Raw genomic sequence first — 20669 nt, 5'->3', positions numbered from 1 at the left:
TATTGCACCAATGGTGTAATATAAACGGAAAAATAAAAAAAACGAAAATAGTTTGCACTAGTAGTGGAACATTAGCAACCAATGGGATACATAATTTTGAAAACTTTGAAAAAATTGTATGGTTCCTTATCCCGACATTCTGCATCATTGGTGCGTATGGCATCCTTTTCCCAATTATCTATTATAAAATTTATATATTTTAGCGTCAATGGTGCAGAAAAATCGAACAAATAGAACAGATTTTTGGGGTGAAATAGATGGTCCAATTGTTACGCCTCATTGATTTTTGGGGGTAAATAAAGGGCCCAATTGTTACGCATCATTTTTAAGAACCAATTGCTCCGTACTAATGGTGCTACTTATTCCATAATTATAGTCCTATCTTGATGTACTTGCACAATTAATTCGCACCATTTACGCCACGGATAATTCGATACCAATGGTGCGCCGAACTTATCCAATAATGGTCAAGGGGATTTTTAATTAGCATCAATTGATGCAAAAAACTCGTTAACAAACGGACAGACAGACAGACAGACAGACGGACAGACGGACAAGGGGAATTCAATAGCTCTCATGCTACGCAGGGTGAGCTAATAAAATAATTCGGCTCATTCGGCTAATGTACTTCTTGATGAACTCACCAAATGTGAAACGGAGTTTATGTATACTACATTTTGTACGATTTTGGATGTTATGTATGTGATCTAACGGGAAGCGGAATTGCGGTTTTTGTCAAATAGGAAAACCACGGATGTGTTGATTTACATAAATGCTGTGTCAGACTGTATAAATATGTGCATGATGATGTCATCAACATTGAGTTGAGTTTCGCATATACACAAGTTAATAAACAGATGTTTGTTAATGTTTTGAACCATCGTCGCAAGAATCCAGGGGCAGAATACATAATACATATGATAGATCCTATTTCCATTTATGTAGATATGTATGTAGTCCCATGAAAGAGCAGAAAATTGGTCTCTTAATTAAACTTAATTTACTACAGGGGCATACATATATACACGCTAAATATTTTTTATGGTACAGATATTGTTACCAGCGGAGTTACAATGCAATGCTCGGTAATAATTTATCACCGTAGAGTTTTACATATATGTATACATATAAATACAGAGACTAAATCCTACTCAGCCAATGTAAATATCAACGCCCAGGTAATACAAATATTACCGATATTCCTGCGAAACCCTGGGGACAAATGTATTACCTATCCCCGCGGCAAAATTTATGTGGGGACATTGTCCCTTTGTCCCCACGGTTCCGTGGTCACTGTCGACCACTCATACAGACAAGATACTACGCGTTCGCTCTTAACCATGACATGATCAAATGTGACTTTTAATGAAATTTTGTTACATTTCGTGACTACAATTTTGAAAGAACTATTTTATGGATTTGCTTCTAAATATGTTAAAAACTCCGCAATAATTTTATTAATTAAAAATTTCTTGTTATTATCGTTAAGTGGTCCAAAATTTGGTTTATTTTTTATTTAATTTAACTAAATTAGAATTTTTTATTCTGCCTAAAAACAATTATTTACTCGACACCCGTATCGACCAGGAAGTTAAGGAGGTGTAATAGAAATAAATTTACATGTATGGTTGTTTAACCTAATAAGCATAAATACACATTTAATTTATATATAACTGAAGTCCAGTCGATAAACTTACAATTAGTCTTCAAGCTAAACTAATATGTGGAGAGTTTCTAAGTTCAAAATGAGATGAGATTACATATTACTTTTATATCACAATGGAAAATGAGGAGGATTATTATTTAACGATGATCGAAGCCGCGAGCTAAATACTAAATTAATCTTAATTCCGAACATTATTTTTTTGCTTCTGCATGTTACCACATTTGACACACCTTCACACTCACAACGGAAGTCTCCCAACGTATGCCCACAGATTTTAAGCAAAGTAGCGTCAATCGATCACAAACATAATTAGTATAAAATTTGCAGATGACACTATCTGCTAGCTGCAAGTTCAAGATATTTGCATAAAATGAGGGCTAAACGGGCAAACATCTCCGCCAAACCTGCGCACTGGCAGATAGTGTAATATGCAAATTTAACACTAATTATGCTTGTGATCGATTGACGCTAATTTGGTCTAAATCTGTGAGCATAGGTTGGCACACCTCCATTGTGAGGTGCCGAGCAATAAGTTAGATTAGTTAAAGTAATTGTACTAAAAGAATTATTCAAATAGCACGAACTTTCTTACGGTGCAGGTGATGCATGATAAAATGACTCTCGGCAAAAAAATTATGCTGGACTGAACAATAGAATATGTAACTTTAATTACTTACTTACATCATTCGTTATTGTATGTTTAAGGTTACACCTGTATTTGCGCTTATTTGTAATTATAAAATATTAAAACGTGCAGGATGCAGAATCTGCATTCGATTCTACATATTTCATTCCATTCCATTGCTGAACTCACCCCATTGTTACTAGGAGTGTGGTGATAGTGACGAAATGAAATTCTTTGCAAGTCAGTTTGTATTAATTTTACTTACCACTTTCATAAGAAGTTCGGTTGAGGTAAGTTGTTCCTCATTGTAAATTAATTTTACACGATATCCACAACCGATTTGGGAGTTATCATATCCACGGTTCGGAAAAACCCGGGGTTTTTCTCGAAAAACCCAACCCCGAGGGTTTTTCCGGGGTTTTTGCGGGTTTACATTTGTGTGGACATGTAATCGTTTCATGAATATTGGAACAAACCTCGTGCCATGGCGCTTGTATAATTTCCCTTCTCATTTGCGCTTATTAGGTATGTGGAAAAGGGGAATTAAAACTTGGAACTAGTCGAAACCAAGGAGTGTGGGTTCCCTGGGCGGCGAAAATATATAGATTGGATGGTCACACGTGTTCCGCCATAATTGTTTCCCGATCGCTATTACTGGCGGGTGAGTCATATTAACTGTCATAATTGCGGAAGGACCAGAAAGGTTGTGATTAAAATTTTAGAATGTTTTGCCCCCAAATCCATACACATTTGCATGGACATATGTACATTGAAACTTTTCGTGCAAATGTAGAAACAACCTGCTTCTCGTCTCTCAACTTTACTTTGGAGATACATCCATATTCGTCTTACCGAGTGACGGTGGGTGATACAGAATGGAAATCCGGGTCGGATAATTTGGATCAAGTGTTTAACGTAAGGTTATACCCTTCATTCGCTCATAACTTTAGCAGAAATTGAGAATTATTAGAAACTACGCTACTGTGAGTCTCAAATTCCCTCATATCATGTAACTGGGGAACTCTAAGACTGATACTGCAGTAGTTTCTCACAATTCTCAATTTTTGTAATAGTTCAACTATGCGCGAATGGAGAGTATGCATTTATTTAGTGGAAAACCCAGTTTCGGTTAGGTTTTAATTTTCTTGTCATCGACACTATTGTCACCGTCGGAGGTAGAGGGGTCGCCCCGGGAAGTGTTGATGGGATTGTAATTAGTAGCGGGGTAGAACGAAATAATTTTAGAGATCTGATTTTTTCGTATAATATTGTAAATATATCTAGCTCCGGTCCCAAAAATTTCAGAAGTTTTCCTTGAAAGAAAAATTTCCTACACTATTTTAAAGCGAGGAAGTCGGGAAACGAATTTTTTGTAAGTACAAAAATCTGAGCGACGAAGACTCGAAGAAGGTTTGACTAAATTTGAATGGAAAGAGGTGTGGCCGTAAAAAAATTAAGACTTACATAAAAACGTATGGAGAATCCGAAAATGTCTACCTCAAATACGCACTATGAGAAAAAACCTTCATAATGACCCTTGAAAGTTAAAAACGATCGAATTTATGTTCGGAAAATGTTGCACCACGTCCATGCCTGATGCGGCCAAAAGGTCAAAGATAAATACAAACTACTTTGATCATGTTAAGGCCCACAAGTTATGAGTCAAAGCGTATGCAAGAAAATCTGCATCAAAACATACAGAAGATCGAGAAAAAATGGTAAACGAAAGACATCCTAAGTTTTACAACAAAATCTCACCAAAAAAATTGGTCACCGACGACGAGTCCTACGTTCTTAAAAACGTGCCAGAAACTCCGGGAATGGAATTTTTTCATGGCAAATGTATCTCTCAAGTGAAAACCGAAGAGAAATTAAAATGTTGTTAAAAATTTCTCACGAAATTTCCGATTTGGCTGCCGTCAAAATGCATGGTGATCAAATGGAAGTTTGATTTTTTTAAATGAAAACCCTCCAAATGCCCTTATCTTCGTCCCATTGAAACATTTTGGACATTATTTAAGAAGTAATACTCCCTGCTCTGTGAAACAGTCGATATTTTAAGAAAATTGCGGTTCCAGTAGGAAAAAACTAACAATGAACTTGCAAAGTCTTCCGGAAAAGTATTATTGGCGGACGCAACTAAAATGACTAAATACGAAGTGGATAATGGATTAAAGTCTACTTTGTTCGCGGAAACATAACATTAGATGTATTTAGCATATTATATCAAAATTTGAGATTTGTAGAATCATTTTTTGACCATCTTGAGGTCAAAATTCCCCATCAACACTTCCCGGGGCGACCCCTCTATTATACGGCTGTACGATGTAGTTAATAATTTATCACCAACACGTTGCCGGTCCCAATTATCAACGCTCGGGTAACAAAAACGTTAGCGAAACTGCACAATTGTCACTATCCATTGATAAATTATCACCAACCCCTCCAGAGCCGTACCGTGAAATTGTCAGGCCTGGTATGAGCTTCGGTGCCGGGCCCTTTTATAATTTCAATATATTCGATATTATGCAATCGTTTTGGTTCCAGAATACAGAATATTCTGGAACGAAGTAGATAATATTCTACGAGTATTAAGAGTACACTATTTTCCCAGTTCCGTGGGAAAATAGATAGTGACAATTTACTTACTTGCGCTTTTAACTCAGCCATATTTTTTAAAATATCGCCGGGACGGAGAAAATTATATACGTATAAGTTGCATAAATATGCGAATATGATACTTTTCGCTTACTTCGCAACGTTTCCCAAACCCTTTTCGATTGATTACTTTTCTATCCGTTTTAAAAGTTTAAAAAATTCCCAGACTCATTTGGAATTGGCGATAATGCCGGTCCGAAAACTCAATTCTATTTAATGCTTAGAACACGTATTCTTGATTTCTTGAAAGGTACACATTCAAAAACATACAGTATTTTGAAAAGTCAACGTTTTAGCTGAAAATAGCTTTTAAAATTGAACCAAGCGGTAAGAAAAAAATATACAATCGTAAACATTTGGGCCTGAAGCAGTTAGCTTATAGTCTGACTCACAATGCGATGACGCCAGCGGTCTCTCCGATTTTGACGAAAACACAATAATTACACAACCTGAGACACATAATTAAACACGTGTTTCAGCATTTCTATAATGCTCAGCTTAAACTCAATTATGACGGAATCCATGAGCGAGAATTTCAGTATTTTTACCGCTTACGAACTCTATCATAGTTCCGTTTAAAGTTAAAATGCGTGGACCTGAATTGATTTCTTTGGATTTTGATCTAACCAATTTTAAATAAGTTGCTCACACACTAAAATAACTGAACCCGTAATTTTCGTTTTCCGGTATGTTCGTTTTTCGGTTGTGACAAGTTTTTAGTACATTTTCAGCCAAATCAGGATTTTTGAGAAAGCTGTTAATTTTGAATTTTTAACGCTATTTTAAAAATCAAAGAACGTGTTTGCTCAAAATTACTTCCATAAAATTATAAGAACTGTTTTTCGAAGAACTTTTAACCTTCGAAATTTGTATGAAAATATGCTCCAGATCACAAAATTCGAAAAAATTTAAAGTTTTTGAAATTGAGAATTGCGTTAAACTCAATGTCATGCTTTGCAAAAAATGTTCTTTCATTTTTGCAATAGGGCCCAAATTTAAAAATTTACATAACTTTGAAAAATCCAAATTTGGCTCAAAATGACTTCAAAAATTTTCTCACAGGCAGAAACGGGGTATGCACAAAACTACGTCCTCTTATTTCCTTGTGTATGCAATCTAAATTGGTCAGGTCAAAATTGGAGGAAACCAATCTATGCCCACGCATTTTAAGCTTAAACGAAATTATGTATGATGGTATTCGTAAGCGAGAATCTTTATTTTTCTCCCTCGCAAGAAAATGTCACGGTCAAAATGGAAGTTCTCGCTCACGGATTCCGTTATAATTTCCTTTAAGCTGAGCATTATGAAAAATCCTGAAACACGTATTCTATTATATGTCTAAGGTGGTTGCATAACTATCGAGGCAAATTTTGGTGTCAGGTAATTTACATATTTCAAAATTGTAACGAAACATTCGTAGGCGTGATGTGATCCTCTCCGATTTTTACCCCGTAAATTTTAAAATTCCTCAAGCACAGAAATAAGTCGATCCACACTTTTAGGTTTTCTTTAAGTGTGCTAATTTCCCTTTTAACTGAATTTCTAAATTGCGTTTCAGCTAAAATCAGGATTTTTCATATTATTTGAAATTCGAAAGTCAAACTATTAAAATTAAAGGTGACACAGTATGTTTGCTCTAAATTCATACAAGCTGGTGGACTACTGCCTACAAAAATTTTTTGTTTTTATTGATCAGAGTATAAGCTGTGTTCGCAGAGTTGGTACGAAAATAATCACAAAGTATCGCAAAAAGCTGACTACGCAAGAGTCGCACAAGATCGGTCCCTAACTTAAAGAAACGCAGAAAATCGCAGAAAAGGTCCGTAAGAATGGGAGAGAGAGAGAACGGACTACAAATAGTACACTTCCTCCAGTTCCTTTCCTGGAGGAAGTGTACCTAGAATCGAGGCAACGTTCCCACGTTGCGCGGCGAGCGAAACCCGCTGGCGTAAAAAGTTAACGGCGTTGGACTGTCCAGTTGCGGCGGCGATCCTCTGGCCAACTTGGAGGATGAAGGCCAGTCCCTCTTGGCCCCATACTCCCGTGGTCTCCATGGCAACGGGGACAAAAATGTATCGATCCATGAGGAAAGCGTACCTCTTCCTCTTGCGGTCCTCTGCCTTGCTGGCGGCAGCGCCCTGATGGCGCACGGTGTCTGGGAGGTAGCTGGGGGCGAATGTGTCCGCGCAGGTGAAGTCCCAGACAAGGGACCTCCCCCGCGACCAAGGGACAAGTGTCATCCCGTCGGGACGCTTGCCGTCCGTAGTGGAGCACCCCGCGGGCTCCTGATGCAGGGTACTTCGGCAGACCGGAGGGCTCTTGCGATGACGTCGTTGGCGGCCTCATGGCGGGACCAACGACCCTTACTTCGGCGGCAGGAGAGGCCGTGGTAGCCTCTGGAGGTGACCTGCGCCCCGCACGGGCACTTGTGGGGCTCGCAGATATCGCAGCCTAGGCGGAGGGCGATTGCAACCCGAAAGGTCTCGTTGGGGAGAAGGGTGCCCAGTTGTGGAGAGGGGAGGGCGTTGAGCCACACCCCGGCGTATTTGTCACGGAGGGAACGTAGACGGGCAGTATCCTCCGGGATCACTGCCAATTCGGAGAGTTTGGACAAAGTGTTGTCCAGTATGGGGCGTTCCCACGCCGATTGAATCCCTCTGACGGTTTCGAGTGGAAGGTCGGTGAGGTCAAGGTCGGTCCACCGCTGCACACCCTCTGCCATGGCGATGTCGGTGCCATGGAGGTGGTCCGGAAGGAGACGTTCTACATGGGGCAGGACGCTGTGGACCGACGCTAAAAAGCACGGTATCGCCACATCCACAGCGTGCCTGAGCCCCAGGCCGCCTTCCTTCACGGGTAGGGAGGACTGCATCCAAGCAGCCTCCGAGAGAGTGCAGTTGAGGATCCCTTCCAGGGCGTCCTTCAGAGTAGCGTCGTAGTGGGCGAGGGCGTCCAACTTTCTCCACGACGGTGCGCAGCGGAGAAAGTAAATCAGCCGGGGGATGGAGATGGACGCCCTCAGGAGGAAAAAGGCCGAATGAGCCGAGAGATCGAGGAGTCGTTGGGAGAAAGTGGCCAATTGCTGCGTCTTCGTGGCCAGAACCACCCCCAGGGCTTCGTTAGTTAAGGGGGCGCCCAGCAGCATCGCAGAATCAGGGGACATAAGCTGAATCCCGGGGGCAACTTGTTGGAATTGGAGCAGGATGTCGATGGCGGCCTCCCGCTCCGCCCCCAGAATCCCGACTTCACATTTGTCGTGGTTGAGGTGAAGGCCCACCTCACCACTCATCCTAGCAATGGTTGCCAGGGCCGCCAAAGCCTTCTCGGGAGAGTCCCCAATGGCCCCATCGTCGAGGTACCATAAGTTTAGTTTCGTTTCCATGGCTTCGACGATGGGGTGGATTACGAGGGAGAAGAGGGCGGGGCCTAAGGGGTCGCCCTGATGGCACCCAAGGAGGGAAGGGATGGGGATGGTCCCGTAGAAAAGCGACGAGGGGCTTTCGTAGCACTGCGCCACAAAAGGAAAGATGGAGGGAAAGTGGTCGCGGACGGCGTGGAGTAGCGTGTCCCGCCGAATTTCATTGAAGGCGTTCCTGAAGTCGATTTTCAGGAACGCTTTTGGGGAGGTGTGGTCGTGGCCGTAAAAAATTCGGGCTGCGTGGGCGCCAATCTCCGCCCCGCCTTTGATGCCCACCCCCAATTGGTGGGGGGAAAAAGGCTTGATTAACTGAGGGGTAATCCTTCCCACAATGATCTTCGCGGCAAGGCGCCGCCACGTATTACCCACAGCGATGGGTCGAATCCCGCCCGACTTCTTCTTCAGGGCAGTGAGGGAAGCTCCGTAAAAGAGGGGGCAAAAAGTTGAGGGGACACCACCGTTGAGGACCTTGTTGAGGAAGGTCCGCATCGCTTCGGCGAGTTGGTCGCCCCCTTCTCCTTGACTGCACCCCAGGAGATCCTTCAAGATCTGGGGCCTCATTCCGTCCAGTCCCCCCGCGGACCCTGGCGGAAAAGAGGAAATTGCCCGAAGCAACTCTTCGTCTAAAACAGGGGCAATGACAGGATCCTCAAGTGGTGGAGGAAAATCGACTGGTTGTGGGTGGGAGGGATGTTTTGTGAGAAGGGCGGCGAGGGTCTCATCGTCGGACGGAGCGATGGTGTCATCTGAGCATGCGAGGCGAATTGCTCCCCGAATGTCACCATCGGCTAACTTGGCCTCCACCTTTTTCGCCGTCATGTCGAGTGGGGGTTTTTTAGAGGGTGGGCGTGGTGGGAGGGGCCGAGGGATGGAGAAGCCGCCCACCCACCCCGCGGTATGATCCTTGACCCAGGTTGTCAAATTCTTGAATTCATACAAGCATAATTACACATGAAAAACAAATAAATCTAGCAGTTTCATGTTAGATGTAAGAAAATTTATTTGCGTGGAATATTTTTTTGTAAAATCGTCAATACCCAAAAAAGTCCATTATATCTAGTGAAAAGCTAGTGACCTGGCCCGGGCCCTTGCGGGCCCCGGGCCTGGTATTTGGTACCACCATATATCACGGTTGGTACGGTACTGAACCCGACCATATAGTATCTCCGGCGGTGAAAAAAATTTCCAAAATTTATTGAGATTGTAAATCCGACACTGCGTCGATTTGTTGAAATTTTTGATGCCATACAAATACCATATATTGTTGAGAATTACGGTGATAAATATCTACTTTGAGTATTAAAAACGTTTGGTTTCAAAATTTTATTAATTAATCCACTCCAATGATTTATACATATTAACTTACTAAAAAAATAAATTTATATTCTCAATTTTGTGTTAAAGATTACTCACATTGCCCACCGAACTGGTTACGCTATAGAATTTAATCAAGAATATACCAACGTATACACCGTTGATCAGTGGCGTTATCGAAACAACGCCCAAGTACTGGTCCATCTCGAAAGACCAATCGACATTTCTGATAAAGTTCACCCTGTCTGTCTTCCCACCAAAGCTGCACCCTTTAACCAAGCTGAGATATTCAACGGAACGAAGAAATTTTTTTTGTTGACTGGGTGGCAAAAGGATTTCATGTATCTAGTCTACAAAAATTTTAGTGTGTTACTCAAACAACATTGTAAAGATAGATGGAAGTCGGATTCAATTTTCGGCTACTGTACTCGATTTTGTGGGGAAATGGACGCAGGTATGTATCCAGAGTATTTGACACAGTGTTTCTTGTGTCGGGTGTTTGTAATGTTTTACATTGGCGTGCCAATTAAACCACCCAAGGAAAATATGTTTTGTTCCAAAGAAAATTAATATTTTGTTCCAATTATAGATCTTGCAATTAATTTTTTTTTATTCCAAGATTTTTAGAATAACTTCCAAACAAATAATAAAAATCCCAAAGCCTAAAATACAAGATATAAAGTATATATCGTAGCTAATTTAAATTAAATTTCAGGTGAATATTAGTCAAATTAAAAATTATTAATTTTCTTTGGAACAAAACATTATTTTCTTGGGCACAATAAATTTACATTGTACCATCTAACAAGGGACACTCATGACCTGTCGTTTGAGTCCAGGGTACCCACCATGTTTTTTAGAATCTGCTAGGACCCCAGATGAAAGATTCATTCATATTTCCGCGCCAAGCTTATACTTAAAAATCTGCATTATCGACCAACTCATATACCTCAATAACTCGTTTATTCGCGGTTTCTGTCGGATTTTCAAAATTTTGTGCTGAAAATGTTTTTAAATTTTTGAGATATTTTTACGCTTTTCCGACGAACTCCAAACAAATTGCGAAATTTTGCAAGAAATTGAAACACTCAATTTTTTTGAAAAATTTTATTACATACATACGAAAGTTAAACTCCTTGTAATGATTGTAGTCAAACATTATGAAAATCCGTTCAGGATTGCAAACATTATGGGGGTTTTAAAATCAAAAACTATCAAATTTGGCGAAATTGACGCCACGGATACATAGGAGTTCGTCGAAAAAATCGTAAAAAATATCTCAAAAACTTGAAAATCTTGCTTTTTGATTTTGTCCCTAAAATTTTGAAATTTGTGAGCATTTTAAGCACAAAATTTTGGAAATCGGACGGAAACGGCGAAAATTATGGAGGTATGAAGTTGGTCGTAAATGCAGAAAGCTTGGCGTCACGCCACGTCCCCAAATATGAGTTTTACGCGGACATATGAATGAATCCTTCATTTGGGGTCCTAGCAGAGATCCGTGGTTATTGTTTTTTTGTGGGATTAAGGATTAAGGATTAATGTTATTCCGGGATTACATAGATTACTCCAGGACTAATTAAATAATTTAATTTGCTGGGATTAAGGATTAATTGAAAGTGCTTTTAATTTCTGGATTAAAGATTAAGGATTAATTAATCCTGATTAATCCTTGATTAATATAATATATATTTTGCTATGTTGAATTATTGACACAGCGATATACATACATACATATGTCAAATGCACACAATGCAATGTATTTGTGCAATGTGTTAGGTTAAGTACGTAATAAAATTTGATGTTGGCTTTATATTCACAATTATGGCAGTTTTGGTGAACATGCTATGCCCTTAGCCGTTACAGAGCCGAAACACTTATCAAATTCTTCGACATCAAAAAATATGCAAGTCTTTCAGTTCAGTTAGGTTACTGTTCGCCATGATTAACTATTGAATCAATATTTTTATGGAAGCAACAATTTAAAGTTAAAAATATAATACAATTTAATTTCAGGAAAGTAGAAAGAATGGAAAAATATAGCACGGTTGAGAATGCCCGTTACCTCGCTCCATTTGTGATTAATCTCTCATAAGAATTAATCTAAATCATGATTAAGGATTAATAATTTGAGCACGCTTCATCGGGATTAAGCGTTAAGGATTAATAGAGTGAAAATGTTTCGTCGGGATTAAGGATTAATTTCACATATTTTTTATTGGGATTCAGCGTTGAGGATTATTAATACTTAATCCCAATCCTTAATCCGTTAATCACGATTATTTAATCACGGATCTCTGGGTCCTAGTAGATTAAAAAAAACATAGTGAGTACCTCAGACTCAAACGACAGGTCGTTAGTGTCCCTTGTAAGTATTATGTTATAGATGGCGCATAAAAAACACCATGTTTTTGGGCAACTTAAAAAACACACTTGTTTTAGGAACTCTTTTTAATATATTGCGTAGATAACAAATTAGAACACTGTATCTGGCACGATGTTGGCGCGTTTAGTTACATTAACGGGTCTTACTATCTTCTTGGTCAAGTAACGAGCTACGTCCTTCCCGGAAATTCAACAGTACTCCCGGGAAAATCAATTATTAACCCTGCAGAACCAACTACCGGAGTGTGTCCGGTTGGTACGATCTACTATTTTTGGTTATTGACAGACCTTCTCTTGGCTTTTATCAGGGAAAATGAGAGGTGCTAAAGAGTATACACTCAAAGAGAAATTTGTCACATCAACACCGCCGGTGTCAATGTATGATTTAACCGCCTTGGTTACAATTGTGATTCCGAGTAGTAATGACATTTTTCCGTCCAGTCATAACATTATAACCAGTCTGGCTAAATATGTTCTTAAAAACCCTGAAATATTTATGTAAAATGATTGATCATATAGCCAAAATATGTATGAAAAACATTCTTTTAATTCTTTTTAAATTGTTTCAAATTTAATTCATTTCACTGCAAAAATGCCAAAAAAGCTTTTACATTGCGAAGTGACAAACTAACAACATTTTCACATGCTCTGGTTTCATATTCCTACGATGATCTGAATTATGTATGTATTGTGAATTTTTGAGGATTTTCTAAAACAATATATAGTTTTGGTAAAATCGCTGAAATATATGTATGTGACAAAATATTTATGTATACCAAAAAATATATATTTTTGACAAAATCGCCAAAATATTTAAAAACATATTTATGTGTATCAAAAAATGCACATTTTTTAAAAAATCGCCGAAATTTATGACAACATATTTATATGTATCAAAACCTCGAAATATGTAAAACATATGAAAATATTTTTTCGACCTTGTGACCTATCAGTATGCCTGACCACAAGCAAGATCCCAAATCGGGCTGTTAAAAAGTTTAAAATACATACATAACCGGACTCTGATTATAACTATTGCTGAAAAATTAGTTCTCTGGGGCGGAAAATTTCCCACTCTCGTATACTTCATAATGTAAATGAGGCCAAACTACGTCTTTCTCCGTCCCGCAGAGATATTAGCTCTGCAATACCAGTATGAAAATCATCATAACTCGGATTCAACATTTTAACCAAGGCGGTTATGTAAGTCATATGTTGACACCGGCGGTGTTGATTTGACAACTTTTTGTTTTGAGTATAGATAGAGCTGCATAATTATTTGGTGTTTTGTACTATAACGACATAAATACTTTTACCAGATGCGGGCCTACCAGTTTCGCCTGCGACGGAGGATTCCTTCCACCGCAAGGAAAGTGCTTGCCGCTTCATAAAGTTTGCGACAGGAGAAATGATTGCAATGATGATACTGATGAATCAACTGAGTTTTGCTCACGACTGCATAAATGCAATGAAGGAGAGTTTTACTGCTATGGGGGTGGGAGTCTCAAATGTGTCGCGACTGACAAGCTGGATGATGGAATTCAGGATTGTACCAGTGGCGAGGACGAGATGGCGCCAAATTATTGGGAAATATTGTACGTTGCGGTTACAACCGTCAGCATTGTTTCAGTCATTTCGGTTGGATATTTGGTGTACAAAGGAGTATCGAAAATGTTCCTGGTAATCCCTCCAGGTAATTAATTTTAAAATGATGAAGGTACAGATTCTGAAGTTATTTATTCCTACTATACACATTCGTCGAGTTGTTTAAGTACAAAAAGGAAAAATTATTGTTCTCAGAATTCAATCGTAGATTTCGGGCCGTTTAAGATGGCCTTATAGAATCGTCAAAATGGGGAAAATGTCTGTCTGTCTTGTCTAGGAATTATAAATGCCCAAGTTTTTTTCCTAAACGGTTAAAAGCCCTATTTGCTAAAATTAACTATTCTTGAAACTTAATAGTCTCATTTCGTTGATTGAAACCAAGAAAAGTATTATTTTTTAGCCCGAGTCAGGGCTTATGGAACCGTCATGTCCGTCCGTCTGTCTGTCTGTCCGTCTGTCTGTCAGGCACGATAGAGCCAAAACGGCTGAACCGATTAACTTGAAATTTTTACCACATGCATATTAGACAAAATTAGGAAACGAGTTCGAAGATGGGCGAAATCGGTCCAGTGATTGACCGGTGGGGGTCATCGGAGTAGGTGGGGTCTTATGCACCAAAATTTCAAAATTGTCGTAGAAAGCTGAAATTTGGCACAGAGGTTGCTAATGGCTCCTACTAGATAAAAATGACTTCAAGTTGGAAAAATTTTCATCTTGAGCGACCCTATGGGGTGACCCATACCGATTTTTAAAAACCATCATATCCAACTGAAATTTGGTGGAGAGGTTGCTTATGGGGTTTAATGAAAGAATATGATATGATATTGGTAAAATTGTTATCAGGAGCGACCCTATGGGGTGACCCATACCGATTTTTAGAAATTGCTTTAAAAAGATGGAATCCGGCACAATCATACTTAATGGCTTCTAATTAAAGAATATGAAGTTAAAAGTGAGCAAAGTGCAACCAGAGTGACCCTATCGGGTGACCCATACTGATTTTTCAAAATCGTTATATTGAGCTGAAATTTGATATGGAGGCTGAAAAAGTGAAAACCACTGTTGGATAGTACATGCATACAGCTTAGAACTTCATGATGTTAAAGAAGCCCACTGGTCATGGTGGTCAAGGCACATGATTTGTAACTAATTCAAAAATTTGGTACCAAATAGTAGAAACTATCTAACAAACTTTTAACCATCCACAACGCGGAAGTTGGTGATATTATGTCGGTCAATTCGGAAAAAAAATTAGAAGCGGGCTCTGACTTATTGAGTCAGGGACTATGCCCCTGACTCGGGCTATATGGAGTCTGCACTGTAGGTTTTTTTTAATTGTGCACCTAACTTTTTGATGTGTGATACTTTAGCGTCCGAGTCCTCGTAGGTTGGCGCACCCTGCATCCACCGCCTTATATTTTAGCCTCTTTCTATTTTAATTTTAACTTTCAATGTTATCAGCAATAATAGACTCGGCCACTTACGGATCTCAAAAAATGCAACAAACGACCTATTAGTACATAAAATACCGACAATGGTTTCTGTAAACGACGAGAAATTGTATTATTAGCTCGCCCTGCGTAGCATGAGAGCTATTGAATTGCTCTTGTCCGTCTCTCTGTCCGTCTGTCTGTCTGTTCACGAGTTTTTTGCATCAATTGATGCTAATTACATAAGGCCCGCTCAATTTTTTTGACATTATTGGCACCGTTGGGAACGAACAATCGGGAACGATAAATGGTGCGTTATATAATATGGGCGAACCGATGCAACTCGCATCAATGGGGCATGTTATTCGTTTGTCTTTTGCATTCAGTTGTAACCTCGAAAACCTCGAAATCATGTCAAAATTATGCACCAATTTTCCCCATTTCTGCTGCACCATTAGTGCAAACTTTAACTTATGTATCAATTTTCACCATTTATTTTGCACCATTAGTTAACAATTATTGCATGGTTCTACACAACTAGGGTGACCATCCGTCCCGGTTTAGCCGGGACATGTCCCGCTTTTCAAACCCTGTCCCAGCGTCCCGAAAATGTCCCGGTTTTGATAAAGTGTCCCGGTTTTTTAAATCGTCGAGAAAAATTAAACTATTCCACTTCTTTCACTTATGTATTACAGGGCGAGCTAATTCTAACGTTACAACGGTTTATTAAATATAAAACAGTTACTCTAATATAATGTATATACATAAGTTAAGAACTTTTGCGCAATGATTAACATCTTTGATAGTAGTAATCTTGTTCTGTTGATGTAATTGCAGAGCCGATTATCGATTTCAAGATATATTCCACTGGAAACAACGCAATTGATCAGCCTAACCGTGGAATTAGACCTAAACCCTGGAAAACAGATGACTCCTTAAAATGCATAAAGTTTTTGGCTAAAGGCGGTTTTGGCCAAGTGTACGAAGCTGTCGATGAATCTGACGTGGTAAACCCAAACGTCGCCGTGAAATGTATCGACATTCGAAAAATGCTTCGCTTCAGTGCAGATTCCAACTTAAGTGCGCAAGACGCAGGTTTTTTAGCCACCCTCTTAAATGAAATTGTGGTCCTTAGTGGACTTAGTAGTGACTATGTCGTGCGCTACATCAGCTGTTGGGCGGAGGCCGAAGACAGTAGTCACCTCAAATTGGACAGTTATAAACTTAAGGAATACGTCGACTCACTCTTGCTCAATTCTATTAGTTCGACGGGCATGTTGTGGGCGCCAGCTAGCAATATATTCATTAAGATGGAGCTCTGTCAATTTACTTTGAAATATTTTTTGGGGAATCGTGGAAGCATCCCCAATTTTGGAAATGGGCATGTCGCCGCGATATTTAAACGTATCACAATCGGCTTGAACTACGTTCATGAGAAGGGATTTATTCATCGGGATATAAAACCCGGTAATATATTTTGTCAACAAAATTCCACTGGTGATTTTACCTGGAAAATTGGAGATTTTGGTTTGGCCACGAAGTACTCTGGGGGCCAGCACTATGGAAAAGTTGGTACCAGGGAATACTGGAGTCCTGAGCTGAAGAATGGTTCTGGATACACGACCAAGACAGATGTTTTCAGTTTGGGGTTGGTGTTTTTGGAGTTAGTGGAAAGGGAGGGGTGTGACTTTAAGGTAGCGCAGATTGCTTCAGCATTACGTAAGATGGAAAGTTCTAAAAAAAGATTCCTGCAGTTGGAGAAAGTGGTTGGGAAAGATAGATTCGTAATTTGGGTAAAACTTATTAATATGATGGTTCACCCTGATCAAATTAAACGATTATCCTGTAGGGATTTGGAAGTAGCTCTGGGTGAAATAAAGTATTGAATTCAAGTCCAATTTATGTACTAGGGATTAGGGTTGTGGCGGGTAGCGTAAATGCCACCCGTTACCCGACCCGCCACCTGAGGCACAACTACCCGGACCCGTTTCCCGTTGTTAGAATTAAGTTACAAACTAACCAACCTTCAGAATAAATTTGATTTAATCAATTCTTTGCTCATTTTTGTTTATAAGTAGTTTGAGGTAATGCTATGCAAGTACCGCATATCATACTTTGCTCATAGTTTTACTTTGCCCACCTTTTGAGCTTAATCCCCAGCCCAGTGGGTAAAATGGAAAAAATGGATGGGTAGTGGGGAAAATGGGTATAGTTGGCAACCACCACCAATGCATTGGGGGTAGTTTATTTTCCCCATTTTATTGTTTTTACTGTTTATTAAGTACATGAGCATTTCGTTATTATTGATTTAAGAAATTACCGAATAGTTTGAAATGTTTCTTGACTAACGTCAACGTCCAACATACACAAAGGAAATATTTTATATCAGACAATTAATTTTTATAATTATGTACTGCTCTCGTGCTACTCGTGATTATGTATCAATTGATTTATCATTGAAGATTAGAGTGAAACAATTGATAATTTTGCACCAAAAAGTGTTTTCCCCACTTACGAGGCTTTTGGGTGGGTTGGTAAAAGCCATTTTACCCACCCATTTTTCCCACGGTAAAACCCTGATTTGCTAGATGTCATTAGTTGTTTCTCAAACCAAACTTTTTTTTACTTACAATGCAACCATGGTCAAGCTACGCGTGGATTTCCTGGCAAGTTATATCAAAACATCAGGCCAAAAATAAGACATTGTATGACGCTTACCTTTCCGTTGAATAGCCCCTTTAAAGAAATCTATCGATGGGGCACTATTGTGGTTCAATGTCCACAATGTTTTTCGTCCAGTGGAGGAAAAAGATGTAGAATATTTACTTAAAACTAGAACTTTGCCGCTAATATTTTTTTCAAAGTAGCGATTCAACAGAAAGATACGTGTCACATAATTCCTGATTTTTGGCTGGACGTTTTGATATACATAACTCGCTAGGCAATCTTACAATGCGATGGTGTGAAGTGTAACCCTCCGATTTGGCTGAAATTTTAAAATTAGGTGGTCCAAGCCAATACAACTAACGTTTCTTCAGGCAGTTTGTGCGATGGTGAGAGTTACTCAAAATATTTGAGGTCAAAGTTCAAAAAACGGCCGACTTTTTTCAGGCGGAGTGAGAAAACTCCACTTCCATTCTCTTCCCCTCGCTTTGATTTTCACTCCGAAAAATAATTCATTTCAACAATTTTAAATTTAATTTTTTATAGAAAAATATTAATTATTCATTCCACATGTGACTATATGATTATTTTCATAAAAGTCCACAAAACAATACGATAAACTGCACCAGCTGAATTTGATGAATGTGGGATTGCCACAATTCAGGTCGCAACTAATATTTTTTTCTCTAAAACAAACTTCGCTTACATTTTTAAACTCGGGCTTTTCGTCATCACCTAGTGATCTCAACGGTTCTCGGTTCTCATAGAACCGAACCGGAACCGATGGCTCGGTTCGGTTCCGGTTTATACGGAGAACCGAACCGAACCGAAACTTTTATTACCGGTTCGGTTCCGGTTCTAAGTCTTTGAGAACCGAACCGAACCGGCCGGTTCGGGTTGAACCGAACTACATACATAAATACATTAGCGAAGTTGATCATATTTCCGAAAAAGTTTTACGAATTTCCCGAAATACACCTAGTTTCCAAAATGAAATTTTGACGTGGCCGTACCTCCAAAGTTCCCAAAATGAAATTTTGACATGGCCACACCCCCCAAGTTACCCAAAACGAAATTTTGACCTGGTTACAGTTACATCCACAATGTTTGCAAAACCAAATTTGGACTTGATGACACCTCCAAAGTTTCCAAAATGAAATTTTCACCCCCAAAGTTTCCTAAACGAAATTTTTACTCCCAAAAGTTTCCGAAATGAAATTTTGACGTGACTGCACCCCAAACTTTCCAAAATGAAATTTTGACTTGGTTACACCCCCCATGTTTCCAAAATGAAATCTTTACTTGGTCACACCCCAAAGTTTCAAAAATGAAATTTTGACTTGGTTACACCCCCAATGTTTCCAAAATGAAATTTTTACTTGGTCACACCCCAAATGTTTCAAAAATGGAATTTTGACTTGGTTACACCCCCAATGTTTCCAAAATGAAATTTTTACTTGGTCACACCCCAAAGTTTCCAAAATGGAATTTTGACTTGGTTGCACCCCAAACTTGGAATTGTTTTCTAACTTCAATAATACATACATAAGTGGTTTTGCTGTTGACATGTGTTAGAATTTACTTGTTTAAATACAGATAAGTTATTGGCTTGTATGTGAAATTTCATCAGAAACACGTGAATTAGCATTGTTTGTTGTTTATTGCATATTAATAACACTACCGGTTTGACCCGAACCGCCGGTTCGGTCACGGTTTGGTCCGGTTCCGGTTCGGTTCCAGCTAAAAAAAGTTCGGTTCTGTTTCGGTTCTTCAATTCTGGTTCTCGGTTCCAAACCGGTTCTTCCAAGAACCGAACCGAACCGCACCGTTGAGACCACTATCATCACCCCATGATCCGCTTGAGTACCAACAATATCGAATCACAGGAGCATTTAAAATATTAATATATAATTGGATATTAGAATTACCAACGCTTTCGAAATGGAAAGCAAGTTAAGTTTTTCCATGTTTATTTGCCGTTGGCGAATTTATAAATTAACTTTTATGTAAATTTGTACTAGAAATAAGTAAAAATCTCACTTATTTAATTATAAATTAAATTAAGTATGTATAATGCGTATTAATTGCTCTTTAAGCTATAATTAATAATGTTTATTTTTTATTATTTTGCATCAAAGCTTGTGCTTGAGCATGAAGGCGTATGCATGAGCGAGACGCCTGAATAAAATCAAAGCGAGGGGAAGAGAATGGAAGTGGAGTTTTCTCACTCCGCCTGAAAAAAGTCGGCCGTTTTTTGAACTTTGACCTCAAATATTTTGAGTAACTCTCACCATCGCACAAACTGCCTGAAGAAACGTTAGTTGTATTGGCTTGGACCACCTAATTTTAAAATTTCAGCCAAATCGGAGGGTTACACTTCACACCATCGCATTGTTAGTGTAGCTTGAAAAAGGTTAGATTGTTTGCAGGGTCCGAAATTGGGGAGGGCAACCGGGGCAATTGCCCAGGGCGCCAAATTCTGAGGCGCCCTCGGAATTTCAGTAGTTTGCTTGCTATTCAAAAATATACCAAAAAATTTAAAAAGCAACTTACGATCAGTGTAATTGTTACAAAACAATAAACAACCATAGAGATGGTTAAATATGGCAAACATCGAATCGCCCTTTTAACTGAGCCTCCGGAACCAATCTCACGTCCACTAATTTCCTTTGTCTGACTGATTCGACTTTGCCGGCCTGTTTTGTGATTGTCTTTTAACAAAAGTTGAAAATATTTAAGCTGATTGGAAGGACAGGGCGCAAAATGCCTATTTGTGACCAACATTTATTTTTAATTTCTTTTTAGTGACCGTTTTAAACATTTTGAACGGGCAAAAACAATATGATATTCATTTTAATGTATGAAACACTCCTTTCACCCCTTGGTTACATTCGTTGCAACGGT

At 39.2% G+C, this 20669-nt stretch overlaps 1 protein-coding gene across 1 annotated transcript; it reads right to left on the bottom strand.

Moving 5' to 3' along the window:
• Positions 1-7185: 7185 nt before the first annotated feature.
• LOC110855135 lies at positions 7186-9186 on the bottom strand. Its single transcript, XM_022103555.1, has one exon. The coding sequence runs from the start codon at positions 9184-9186 to the stop codon at positions 7186-7188; it is 2001 nt and encodes a 666-aa protein (XP_021959247.1).
• Between the last annotated feature and the right edge of the window lie 11483 nt (positions 9187-20669).

The sequence above is a fragment of the Folsomia candida genome, unplaced genomic scaffold (assembly GCF_002217175.1).
Source record: "Folsomia candida strain VU population unplaced genomic scaffold, ASM221717v1 Fcan01_Sc011, whole genome shotgun sequence".
Classification (NCBI taxonomy): Eukaryota; Metazoa; Arthropoda; class Collembola; order Entomobryomorpha; family Isotomidae; genus Folsomia; species Folsomia candida.
Note: the sequence above shows the minus strand (reverse complement) of the source record. Positions and strands in the feature narration are given on the sequence as shown.